The sequence below is a fragment of the Theropithecus gelada genome, chromosome 4 (genome assembly GCF_003255815.1).
Source record: "Theropithecus gelada isolate Dixy chromosome 4, Tgel_1.0, whole genome shotgun sequence".
NCBI classification, from domain to species: Eukaryota; Metazoa; Chordata; class Mammalia; order Primates; family Cercopithecidae; genus Theropithecus; species Theropithecus gelada.
Genome location: NC_037671.1, coordinates 74,529,097 through 74,543,353, shown reverse-complemented (window position 1 = coordinate 74,543,353; position 14,257 = coordinate 74,529,097). Strand labels below are relative to the sequence as shown.

General features: G+C 35.8%; 1 protein-coding gene across 2 annotated transcripts in view; it reads right to left on the bottom strand.

Annotated features, from left to right (window-relative positions):
- Positions 1-14,257, bottom strand: part of SENP6 (SUMO specific peptidase 6) — a 78,515-nt gene that overhangs the window by 8,192 nt on the left and 56,066 nt on the right. For both annotated transcript variants that reach the window (XM_025382708.1, XM_025382707.1), the window contains 4 exons: positions 12,075-12,220; positions 7,972-8,269; positions 5,091-5,320; positions 952-1,122 (listed from right to left, as the gene is read on the bottom strand). In XM_025382708.1, the coding sequence (XP_025238493.1) occupies positions 952-1,122; positions 5,091-5,320; positions 7,972-8,269; positions 12,075-12,220 (845 nt within the window). The remainder of the gene's footprint in view (positions 1-951; positions 1,123-5,090; positions 5,321-7,971; positions 8,270-12,074; positions 12,221-14,257) is intronic.

The following is a 14,257-nucleotide window of genomic DNA, read 5'->3' as shown; positions in this document are numbered from 1 at the left end:
TCACTGCAACCTCCACCTCCCAGGTTCAAGCGATTCTCCTGCCTCAGCCTCCCGAGCAGCTGGGACTACAGGCACACGCCACCACGCCCAGCTAATTTTTGTATTTTTAGTAGAGATGGGGTTTCAGCATATTAGCCAGGCTGGTCTCAAACCCGTGACCTCGTGATCCAGCCGCCTTGGCCTCCCAAAGTGCTGGGATTACAGGCGTGAGACACCATGCCTGGCAATAAGTTCTCTTAAAGACAAGTGCTTTATGTAAAAAGGACAATGTTAGGACAATTATGTAAAAAGGATAATATTAGTTTGAAAAAAGAGTTGGAAACACGTAGGGACACCAAGTTAAGACATTATAAAATAAAGGCTTACAGAATGCATACAGTGCTGTACAATTAATCTAGCAACAATGTTTAGAATACATTAGAGAGAAAAATGATGACTGACTAAGAAGACTAGTTAAGGAGATTATATTAAAATTTCAAACAGAAAATAAAAACTTGGATTGGTGGCAGAATAGTAAGTACACAGTTATGATGAGTAAGATAAAGTACACAAAGTCCTTTGGGCATTGTGGACAATGAACTAGTACAATGCACAATGCCTTTTGGGCAGCCATTATAGTACAATAATCTATTTCTAGGAGTCTTGATGCTGTAATACATTTTCCAGCAGATCCCAAAGCTTCTGGAATCTTCATTCATTCACTACAGTTCTTTAATATAGTCTTTTCATGCACTTAGCTGGCATGATACTAAATCAGTAACATATTGGAAGGTTTTCTAACTCATTTTAATGGTGAGGAGCTATACTCTTAAAGCAACGTGAAATCTTGAACTAATTTTGATATTCTATTAAATATTTTAATTTACAAATTTAAAATATTATATATTAGCTTTAGCAATGGAATTTTTAACGTTAAAATTGGTATAGTAAAGAGCTTAAGAATGTACTTACAATTACAGGCTCTATTAACAGCCGGAAGAGTGTTCCTACTCGTATACTTCGACAGTTTAAAATGACACTGTCAAAGGAACTTTGGCAGCTTAAAGCTAAAGTATCAACGAAAGCTTCTGGAGAAAACACTTTACGACGTTTTACAGGTGTGTTGATAATAGAATTGCCAAACTAAAAAGGAAAAGAAAATTTTCACTTAATAATTTACCAAAACAAAGCTGCAAGCTAGGTATAAACATATGCAAAGACCCAATAAAAGAAACGTAAATATCACAACATAAAACGGATTTCCCTTCAACAGTGTTAGATAAAATTGAAATTCATGGTTTTTATATAACAGTAAATACCTGTATCTTATTTAGCTATACTTTAGTTGTAATATAAATCTGAGTAATAGCATGGCAGTCAAGAATAGTACTCTGGGAATCAGACTGCCTGGATTCAAACAGCCACACCACCTTTTATTTTATTTTATTTTATATGTATTTATTTATTTATTTTTGAGATGGAGTCTCGCTTTGTCACTCAGGCTGGAGTGCAGTGGCGTGATCTCCACTCAACGCAGGCTCTGCCTCCCGGGTTCACGCCATTCTCCTACCTTAGCCTCCCGAGTAGCTTGGACTACTCGCGCCCGCCACCACACCCGGCTAATTTTTTTTTGTATTTTTAGTAGAGACGGGGTTTCACCGTGTCAGCCAGGATGGTCTCAATCTCCTGAACTCGTCATCCGCCCACCTCAGCCTCCCAAAGTGCTGGGAGTACAGGCGTAGCCACCGCGCCCGGCCAACACTACCTTTTAAAGATCTGATCTTGGACGGGCACGGTAGCTCACGCCTGTACTCCCAACACTTTGGGAGGCCGAGATGGGCGGATCACCTGAGGTCAGGAGTTTGATACTAGCTTGCCCAACACAGTGAAACCTCGTCTCTACTAAAAATACAAAAAATTAGCCGGGTGTGGTGGCAGGTGACTGTAATCCTGTCCACTCAGGAGGCCGAGGCAGGAGAATTGCTTAACTGGGAGGTGGAGGTTGCAGTGAGCCAAGAACACGCCACTGCACTCCAGTCTGGGCGACAAAATCGAAGCTCCTTCTCAAAAACAACAACAACAACAACAAAAACTGATCTTGTAAAACTTAATAACTTACGTAAGTTTTGGTTCCCTAAACTCTAAAATATACAGAGTAAGAGTATCTACTCAACTGAGTTAATGCATAAAAAGCAGTTTAGCAGAGTGCTTCATGCACAGTAAAATGCTGCTAGTTATAGTGGCAATGATACTTGAATTAAATCAGCAATTATTTAGAAAGCAAGCAATTTAGGGGAATGGTTATCTGCATTATGAAATAACCCTTCCTTATATATTTACATATTTTAAACTATTTCATTTGTTAAATTATGATTCCAGTCACTTCCAAATAGAAATTAATCATGAACACTTTATATAGGTATATAATTTTAATTAAAAGTAATTATATTAGTATCTTTATTATCATCACAAGAATAAAACAATATCTTGACAGAAAATAAGGGAAAAGAATGTCCACCATTCCCATTATCCTTCTAAAGGTATTTCTATGACATATGTCACAGGAAAAAATATGTATTTTAAACAAAATATGATCATATATATGATATAAAATCATACATATATGATTTTGTGAACTGCTTTTTCAGGCTTATTAACAGATTTATCATTAATATTCTCCATTACTGTTACTATTTTTTGAGATGGAGTCTCACTCTGTTGCACAGGCTAGAGTGCAGTGACATGATCTCGGCTCACTGCAACCTCCACCTCCCTAGGGGGTTCAGGCAATTCTCCTGCCTCAGCCTCCCACATAGCTGGGATTATAGGCACACGCCTGGCTAATGTTTTTGTACTTTTAGTAGAGACAGGGTTTCACCATGTTGGCCAGACTGGTCTCGAACTCCTGACCTCAGGGAATCTGTCCACCTTGGCCTCCCAAAGTGCTGGGATTACAGGCGTGAGCCACCGCATCCGGTCTATTTTCCCTTATTATTAAAGAAACCTGTTAGAGAGGTTTAAAAGTGTTTTGTTTTGTTTTTAGCTGTAGAGTTACATCTTCAAATGAGAGGTTATTTAGCTCACTAATAAAACAGGTAAGAGCTGCTCCAGTTGAATCTACAGTAAAGGATTTAGTCTAGAATTTGAATGTTCTACCCCCTCCATGGAGCATCATCGAAGACAGTACACACTGAGGTACCCTTATGATTCAGTGTGTCAGTCTGAAAACTACTCATCTAAACATTCCATTACATGGAAATTCATCATTAATTTAACTGAACTCATATGCTGGACATCTACGTTCTTTCCAATCTCTTGTGATAGCAAACTATTCTTCAAAGAGCATTTTTGCAGTCCAGTCAATTGTGGTACACATTTAGAATTACTGCCAAACTGTCCTCAACAGTTAAATCAACTTATACACTCAACATTCCACTTCTCCAAACACTGATCAAGATGAGACAATATCATAGTTTTAAAATTTTCAGCAATCTGAAGTTCACAAAAGGTATTTTAATTTCATTTTCACTACTTTGATTACTATGTTTTTTTGAATTCTATTCATTTCCTTTCCTTATGTCCCTATGGTTTGCCTCTATTTCTTGATTTTTAAAAAATTAAAAATATATTAAGGACTACTTTACACTTTGTCACATAGCTTACTATTTTTCCATTTGCATTCATCTATCAAATTGTGTTGAGTGTTTTGCTACACTGTTCTACTTTTCATTTAATCAGATATATTCATCTTTTCATTTACTATTTTTGCTTGTGCTACCATGTTGGAAAGGCATTCTGTAAGACTACATAAAAATATTAATCCAGCCGGGTACAGTGGCTTGCACCTGTAATCCCAGCCTGGGTGACAGAGCAAGATCCCCCCTTTAAATAAGTAAGTAAATAAATAAATCCATATATTTTTCTATTATCCTTATGATTACTTTTGTTGTTTCTCATTTTTTAAGGTTCCCATCTTAACAACCAAGTATATATGTTCCCATATTTTTATCTGTACTCCTATGAACACACTGACATGTATAAACACACACACAAACAATTTAACATACAAGTTTATTATTTTATAAAAATGTTCTTACTAAAATAATATACACATATTTCCTTAATTTGGTATTCTCACTTAACAATATCATGCAGATATCCTAAAAGTCACTGATATAAGTTCTAATTTTTATTTTCAATGGCTGCATCATATGGATATACCATAACTTCTTCAGCTATATCCATATTAACAGGCAATGACTTTGCCAATAATCATGTCTGTATATAAAGTCTTATGTACTGGGGAAGATGGAGTCTAAGGAATTATTTGGTCAAATAGTACGTATTAAAAATTTTTTAATGGTCATTTTTACATTTCTTTCCCAAAAGACCATAGTAACTTTCTTTTCTATCAGCAAACTAGGAAAGTATCCTTTCCCTTGGATTCTTGACAACAGCACAATATTAACTGATTTTGCAACAATTTTTAAAGTCCATTGAATACAGTTGTATTTCATTTTCCTTAATTTGCACTTTTCATGTGGTAGTTTACTGCATGAATTTTCTATTTTTGTCCATTCTTATCCTTTGTTCACTTTATTTTTACCTTGTAAATTTTAAGAGTTCTTAGTCTATTACAGACATTAAAATATTATGTCATCTGCATTACAAATAGTTGTTCTAGATATTGTTTGTCTATTGACATCATCCATATTACCTTTTTCCATGTGAACTTTTTGAAACTTTTATAGTAAAATATAAAACATAACATAATGAAACATACTATTACAGTAAAATATATCCCTGTTAAAATGACTTCTCTCCTCTGCTAGATTTTATAAGAAATCTTTGTACATACTGACATTTTATTGTAAGGTTGATACTGTGTTTTCTTGTTGAATTTTTTAAACTTTAAGCCTTAAGTTTAATTGAAACTTATTTTTGTATATGGCTTAATGTTCTTTCAAATAATCTCCCACGTAGTATTTAAGCCCCACTTAATGAATAATCCATCGTTTTCTCCTGGTGCTACCAAACTGCCTTCTAAAAAACGTTTACACCCCAAAATGGAGGCATTAATCTGAACAAACGTCAATAAATGTGAAAAGTACCTGGTCTTTCATTCTTGCTTTTCTTGGCAATGTAACTGTACTTAACTCTGAGTCTTCTGGAATGCTTCGTAGTTCACGCTCTACTCTGCAAGTATTTTCATTTAGTGCTGCTTCTACTTTTCCAGTGGATGGTGCGGGGGAAGAACATGCTGAATCAGCAGGCTGAGGAGATATGCTCTCTCTTCTGTTAGTTCTGTCATTGTCATCATCATCATCACTGGACAAAATGACTAAAAGTATTTTAATAATTTATAATTTATATTAAAACTACAGTTATAATTTTATATTTCATTTCTGTCCATTAAAAAGTCAAATAAATTACCAAAATGGAAAACACACTGAATTTGCTTTGGACCTCCTCCAGACCTAAGATTAATAAAAATGAATGAAGATACAATCCATTCTATCTGATAAAAAGTTAAATCTGAAGAAAGCATTAAGACTTGGCATCTTTTAAAAAAATTATACAAATATAAAATTTGATTTTACAATTCATCATCACTCACCCAAACAGCAATATCAGCAAGTTACAAGAAGAATGGTAGGTCCATTTCAGAGTCCCAAAAAATTTAAGGTGTAAAAAATAATTTGCATACAACTTGTTCGCAAAATAGCACGCATTGTAAATATGTGTGAAACTCCATGTAGTCAAGTTTTTTTTTTTTTTTTTGAGATGGAATCTCATTCTGTCACCCAGGCTGGAGTACAGTGGTGCAATCTTGGCTCACTGCAACCTCTGCCTTCTGGGTTCAAGTAATTCTCCTGCCTCAGCCTCCTGAGTAGCTGGGATTACAGGTGTGCACCACCACACCCAGCTAATTTTTGTATTTTTAGTAGAGATGGGGTTTCACCATGTTGGCGAGGCTGGTCTTGAACTCACGACCTCAGGTGATCTACCTGCCTTAGCTTCCCAAAGTGCTGGGATTATAGGCTTGAGCCACTGCGCCCGGCCATGGCCAAGTAATTTTATCTCACACAGGAAGTTACTAAAATCTTAACTGGTCCTTGGAAAAATCTGGACCAGTACCTAATGTTCAATAAGTCTTGCTGATAATAAATGGACGTGAGCAAGAAAAGACACTACAATGGTAATTTGCTCTTATATCTTGTACTCATTACTGAATCTTAGCGAATCTATCTCTGTATCTTAATTCCGCAAAGCCACTCATTTTGTATTTGAGTCAAATACAAACTCCTTGCTATGGTTTATAAATTTACATAATCTGGCCCCTGCCTATCTGTCCAATTTTCTCATAATATTCTGTTTTTTGTTTCTTTATCCTCCAGGCACACTAGTCAGTATTTCTGTCCCTCAAACACCACAAGCTTGCTCCTGCCTGAATTCTACTTCCCTCAATATTATGCATTCTGGCCACCAAGTTTTAGTTTACATATCACTTTGATAACCCAATAAAGTAAGCACACTCACAGTCAAATTAACTGATTTAAATCTTCTGTTGTTCTTTGTTGCAGATGTTCACTTGCTTATCTGTTTCCCCCTGCTACACATAAACTATAAGACAGCAGGGACATTGTCTTGTTCACTGCTATATCCTCAGGCCTAAAATAGCCTGACACAGAAAAAGCATTCAAAAGTCATATGTTGAAGAATGCATGAACTTGAAAGAGGAATTTTTCTTTATTAGTATTTCAAACATAAATGCTTAATTTTTACTGAGTAATGTACATGTCCCAGAGAAGCATCATCTCAGCATTTCTCTACCTGTCTTATTAATTTTACTGGCCAGTCTCAGGAACAAATACTGAGCATGGTTTCTCTTTCAACACTGGTCTTTCATTAGCAGAAAACCTAACAGGCCGGATTAGACAATCTAAACAGATTTACATACATAGCATTTGGCAGGTGGGGTTTTGCCACTTACTGGTTATTTGGCTCAATTTCTCTTCTCCGTAGAATTAAGGACAGTAAGGGTATCTATTTCACAGAATTGTTGCAAGGAACAAATGGTATGTAAAATGCTTAGCACAGTACCTGACATATATAGATGTATATATACATACAGATGTACGTGTACACATGTATACAGATTTTTTAAAAAGGCCCATGAACTGTATTTTTAATGAAAAACGGCACAAGTATATATTAAAAGCAAACTCTAGTGTTCTATTTACAATTATTAATATTTTTTTTTTCGCAACAGGGTCTTGCTATACTGCCCTGGTTACACTTCAACTTCTGGACTCAAGCAATTCTCTCATCTCAGTCTCCTGAGTGGCTGGGACACCACTATGCCCAGTTTCTATTTTTTAAAAGAAATTATGCTCATTCTCCACAGTATACACTCTTATCGGTAGCTTGCATTACTCACTTAATTAAGGATCTTGGAAATTACTCTATACAGTTTATCAGATCTTTCACTCCTTTATCGCTGTATACTCTAGTCAACCAATCCCCAATAATTTCTAATCTTTCGCTATTTATTATAAACAAGGACTGCATGCCATATGCATACACACAAGAGTAAAAAGACATGATGCAGATTAGGAACAAATGTGGTAAGGATATTGTATGTCAAATATTTTATTGGGCTACACGTATTTTATGTTATTTTAGCTCCCCCCACCCCAGAAAAAATTTCACTATCAGCAGGAGATACACACATTTACAGATCAGAAAGATTAAATTAACCTGGCCAAAGTCCGAATGCTGGTTTTAACTAGCAATTCATCTAAGACTAGGGTCAAGTTCTGTGTTTTTTTTTTTTTTAAAGTATTTAAGATGGACAGGATGAGAACAAGATTAGTTTTAAGCTCACACTTACATTAAAAATACATATGGGGTTGGAGAGACTGGTTGTAAAAATATATCTGAAAAATATTGGATTGATATAAGCAATATTAAAGGGAGTAAAATACTTACTTGGATCATTTAGGTCTGATAAACTTGTTTTCCTTTCTTTCAAGTTTGTGATTTTGGGTATTTTTGCCCCAGGTAAAATGACTTTTCCATTAGTCTGTAAATAAGTGTGTTTACTCTCATCACAATTCACAATAATATCAATTGGAATCTTTTCCATACTGTTGCCATAAAACTTCTTGGTTGTTAATCCTGTGTTTTGTGACTTCTGTCCTCCAGAATTCTGATGAATTGACGTTCTTAATAATGGTCCAGCAGACTCATTCAAAGTAATAGCTTGTCTGCAATTTCTTTGCAAATCCTTAGGAAAAAGAACACCATAACTTTGGCATTTGGTCTGATTTTCTTTTTCTTTTCCACATTTTGGACAACATTCACGGTGTTCAGAAACTTTAAGTTCCAAAAGAATAAAAGAAATAAAAGATTTTGGCATTTTATTGCATCATTAAGGAATCCCCTCAAAGTCTCAAAATTAAGTCCCTCTCTTCCCCATCATTACCATCATGGCTACCAAGAGATCCTAAATAAGTCATGTTAGTTGGGATTTAATATCAAGATGCTGGAAGAAATTTTCAAGACTATCCAGTCTAGCAGTCAGCTATATATAAATTAACTGTCACCAAGAATCTGAGGATACGATCACGCTGAGTACTGACTGGTTCCATTACATTAGTGTCTACAATAAAGGTAAAGGGGGCATATCTAAATGAAAAGAACTCCATGGAAAAGTGCTATTTCTTCTCATAAAATTGACACTAAAACAGAAAAAACACATTCCTACTATTAAAATCCCCAAGATTAAAATATGAAAGGAAGTATGTTCTGAGCTATTACCATACGCCTTCCATCAGCTAAGAAACATGTATCTTGGAACTCTGTGAGAATTAGGAACAAAATGTAGATACACTACACTGAGTAAGATAAAAAAACTTTCATGATAAAAACTAGAGATTAACATTTTATGAACCTAATTCTCTAAAAACTAGAATCTTAATACTGCTCAGTTTTAGTAGAGAATACTGTAAAGTAATACATTTTCATAAACATTTTATGTTAAGTGTAATTTCTTTTGGAAAACAAAAACTGACTAAGCCTGGACATTGTGGCTCAGTTCTGTAATCCCAACACATTGGGAGGCTGAGGCAGTAGGACTGTTTAGGGTCAAGAGTTCGAGACCAGCCTGGGCAACATAGCAACATCCAATTTCTCCAAACAAAAAAAATTCAAGAAAAAGAAAAACTGATTAAAATCTCATTCCCTGCTTTGGTCAGAAGTGGAAGGCTTTTTACAAAATTAAATAATTCCAAACTACATATCACATGGTATCTGCAAGACTACCTATAAATAACCAACTGCACTTAGTAAGTCTGTCTTTGAGACTATGTCATTTTTATTAAATATCCTAAAGATGTTAATCCCATTAAATTCACAGACCTTGTTTTCTTTTTCATTTATTTATTTATTTAGAGAAGGAGATTTGCTCTTGTTGCCCAGGCTGGAGTGTAATGGCACGATCTCGGCTTACTGCAACCTCTGCCTTCAGGGTTCAACAGATTCTCCTGCCTCAGCCTCCCAAGTAGCTGGGACTACAGGTGCCCACCACCACGCTCAGCTAATTTTTGTATTTTTAGTAGAGACAGGATTTCACCATATTGGCCAGATTGGTTTCAAACTCCTGACCTCAGGTGATCCACCTGCCTCGGCCTCCCAAAGTGCTGGGATTACAGGCGTGAGCCACCGCACCTGGCCCACAGATCTTGTTTTCTTACAAGTGGTACATAGTGTAGAATTTCAGAGACTATACGTGGAAAGAAAAACCACTAACTTTGTCTAGGAATTAAAGATTACATAGAGGCTGGCTATAATTCTTTATCTCCACTAAGAAGAAAACTAGAACAACTGGCATAGGAATAGGGTAAAAGAAGAAGACTTTTATTAAAAAGTAATTATTGTTGTGTTTAATACCTAGGTGATGGGATGATCTGTGCAGCAACCACCACAGCACGTTTACCTATGTAACAAACCTGCACATCCTGTATGTGTACCCCTGAACTTTAAAAACAAACAAACTGAGGTTTTCAGTGGGCATGTCCACTGGACGAAAGATGTTGTATCTAGGGAGGAGCTTTCCTTCTCCTTTATCTAGGCTAATCAGTAGGTGATATCAGTATGGTCTGAGCCAAACTTAGGTTGGCATGGCAGGACATTACCACATAAAGAAAAACTAAGCTAACAGGTAAATACACTGGGAATGATGGGAGTCAAGTTAATCACTTCTGGAGAAGGGAGTTACAAACATGAAACGTGGGAAAAATTAAAGTCAGTGGTGTTGGACTGGAATTAAGAGTTATCGTGTGAACTCATGGATTCTAATATGGATTAAATATTAATACATACACATGTATTTCTTAGCTTTGTCCACTGAGAAGGCCGAGAAACAATAATGCCCACATGAATGAACATAACTAGTGTCCAAACATGTTCCCTCCACTTAAAGGAGAAGATATTTCCTTTTCCTTGTATGCATGGCTCCTCGGAGAAATGAATGACTCTAGGGCTGAGACAGAAATACAAGATAATGGCCGGGCACAGTGGCTCAGCCTGTAATCCCAGCACTTTGGGAGGCTGAGGTGGGTGGATCACCTGAGGTCAGGAGTTCAAGACCAGTCTGGCCAACATGGTGAAACCCCATCTCTACTAAAAATACAAAAATAAGCCAGGTATGGTGGCATACACCTGTAGTCCCAGATACTCAGGAGGCTGAGACAGAAGAACTGCTTGAACCGAGAGGTGGAGGCTACAGGGAGCTGAGATTGTGCCACCCAGACTCTAGCCTAGGTGACAGAGCAAGACTCCATCTTGAGGAAAAAAAAAATACAAGATAAGTTAAGACCATCTTGTTATACTAAAAAGCAGAGAAGTGAATGTCATAAATGTCTTCAAAGAATGATAGGGACATGTCAAAAAAAACAGAGGCCAGCTTGAAGGGACTCACATGGAATATGGGACAATTGAAGTATCAAAGTAAGTCATGAAACATCATGGAAGTTACAGACTATAACCCTTTTGAGTAAAACGACTATTCATATGTACATGCTGATATAAATGAATATATAAATGTGGGATAAGAAATACTTCTAGCTCATGTTAGAAATCTTATTAATAAATTAGTCAAAATACCTATTAACTGACATTGCAGTGAAGAAATCTAGAACATCTTAACTAAGGCAAAATATCATTAATGTGAAAATCAACATCATATGTCTCCTGATATAATGCAGTAAGATTACAGCATCATTTCTGAAGCATTCTTGAAAACTACATACATCATTTACAAACATCAGACAAACCCAACTTGAGGCACAAAGTGTCCTGTACTCCTCAACAAATACCAAGATTATGGAAGATGAGACTATGAAATTATTTCTATCGAAAAAGACTAAAGATTCGTGGAAACTCAATGCAGCACATGACCCTGAATTGAATTCTATACCCATAAAGGACATTTTTTAGGTGAAATTTGAATGGGATTTGTGGATTAGATGGTAATTTCGGATCAATGTTAATTTTGAGATTTTGACAGATGTACTCTAATTATAAAAAAAAATCAAAAACACACATACTTAAGTATTAAATGGTAAATGGGCATCATGCTTGTAACTTCAACTCAAACAGTACAAAAAATACGTATACACATGTTTATGGGTAGGCAGGAGGAAGGAGGGAACAAGGCATAGAGAGCGAGGACAATAAAGCAAATGTGAAAAACAAGGAATCTGGAAGATAAATATATAGATTTTCTTTCTACTTTTTTTTTTTTTTAAACTTTTCAACCTCTTAAAATTATTTGAAAAAATTTCTGGCAGACAGCAATCATTTGAAGTATGTTGCAGGGAAGCGCTGATAAACTCTTTACAGAAAAATAAATTCTATATTTTGGACAAGCATAAAAATGGTCTACTGAAGGCAGAAAAGTTTGCCTAAATAACTTTTCCAGGTCTCTTCTGGTCCTATGATAAAAGATCACCTAGAATTTAATAAGTACTGAAACTAATATTAATAAAAACACAATCTGATTAGCAATAAAGAATAATTTCTCTACTTACCTCCAAATGGGTTAAACATTTTTTTGAAGCAGGAGATAGAGGAGAAGTAGGCTGATAGGTACTACAGTGCCGTTTCTGTTGTACTTTCCTCTTAATTTCAGGCTCCGCTTGTGATTCGGACTCTTCTGTTTTCTTCATTATACGTTCTAAAGGAAGGAGAAAAAATAAAGTTTAAGTTTTACTTAAAATAAGCTAGTGTTTCAACAAAAAAATAATCAGAACATAAGACCAAATAATAGTTATATCCTGGCTTACTCTTATTTATTTTTCACTCCTCAGCAGGATCTCCACAATGTGGACCACTTCATCAAGTTATCAATATCCTCTTCCCTTTAACTTCATTTTGTTCTACTAAGGTAACACAAACCTTTCCTGTGCCTAACCACTCACATACTCACAAATCCTTTTTTTTTTTTGGAGACAAGGCCGCATTCTGTCGCCCAGGCTAGAGTGCAGTGGCATGCTCATAGCTCACTCTAATCTCAAACACCCTAGCTCAAGTGATCTTCCCACCTCAGCCTCCAAACTAGCTGTAACTACAGGTACGCACCGCCACACTCAGTTAATCTTTTTTCTTATTTGTAGAGACAGGGTCTCCCTGTGTTGCCCAGGCTGGTTTCTTTCTTTTTATCCAAGTCACTTAACTCTAAGAGTAGCAATGAGAAAAATCTGAATTCAAACAGTACAATTGTTTGGTAAAAGAAACTAAACTAAGCCTGCCTCAAGCTAATTTTCTTTTTTAACTTCAGAACACACAAGGTAATTTTTCTCGATATTTTTAATGTAAATTTAATAATTTTCATTACAAATATAATTAGAAGTTTCAAATGATTTGATGAACTCCAAACCAGGACAATTTAAAATTTACCACAATCTGACTTTATCAGCAAAGGATTAAGTATGCAAAAGGCCAAACATGTTTCTAAAACATAAGTGAAGAATCTGTAAACCAAAATAACCTGCACAATCCTAGCTTTGTTAAATACTTCTACTTCTAGTTTCCCATATTTAATATTCTTCTATCGGTTGGTTTTTAAAAATAAGATTATGTAGACAAAAAAATCAACATTATCTAATATTTAGTTTGATATACAACACTGTCTTAAGAAACCTATATAATTATTCTTGCTTAGTGCAATCACAAAAAGTTTCACTAAGTGATTATCATCCTCTCATTGTTTGCATGTCTATTTTCCTAGACACCAAAGCTAGATGTTTAAGTAATCGATGACTCCTCCTTGTCCCTTCATCTTTACTTCTAAATAGCTCTTAAGTTCACTCTGTCTTCTCCAAACCCACTGCCACTACATTTCTGATGCTTAACTCTTGCCTAAACTGATGTTCTCTATCCCGATTTTGCTCCTTTTAAATCTTTCCTCACTACTGCCAAAGTGACCTAGTTAACAATTGTGACTTTGTCATTCTAACACTCTAACTAAATTCCATCTCTTGGCAAGCAGAAGTTCCTGTTTCAATCTTACTTCCACTCAAACTTTACCTCAAAAAGGTTCATTTCTTCATATGTTCTCTCTTTCACCCTCACATATGCTGTTCTTTTCATAAGTGAAGCTCTGCCAATCTATGTGGTGAATTCAAACCCTTTTTTGTTAAGAAGCTGCCTCTGCCCCACTCTAGGCACAATTAAGCAATCCTTAGTTTTCATAGCTCTCATTTTATTGTTATTTGTACTTCTGTTCCCCCATTGTATTGCCAGCGCTGGGAAGAGCAGAAATGATGTTTTAGTCATGTGTTTTCCCAGTATCTAAAAACTGCACAAGGGCTTAATAAATGTTTCCTGGATTAATGAAGTACATGAGAAACATAAAACTATATGACACATTAAAAAAATTACAGGGGTCGGAGGAAGAGACATTGTCACTACGTCATCTCTGAAAATGGCATAACCTTTGACACACAGAGATAATGACTCATGCACAGATCTAGAACCATAAGGACTTAGCCTCTGGCCAGAGAGTAACTAAAAACTGCTTTTTTTCTCCCGAGATCTAAAATCTGAGGTTACAGAGCAGCTGCTCCAGTCCAGAGCACCCAGGTGTTATTATTTTTATGAAGGCTAAGTTACTTTGTTGAAGAGCTACGATGTGACACTATAAGAAGAAGGCAGACATTTTGGAATCCAGAAAATAAACACAGTTGTCTGAAACACACAACCAATTATTTGA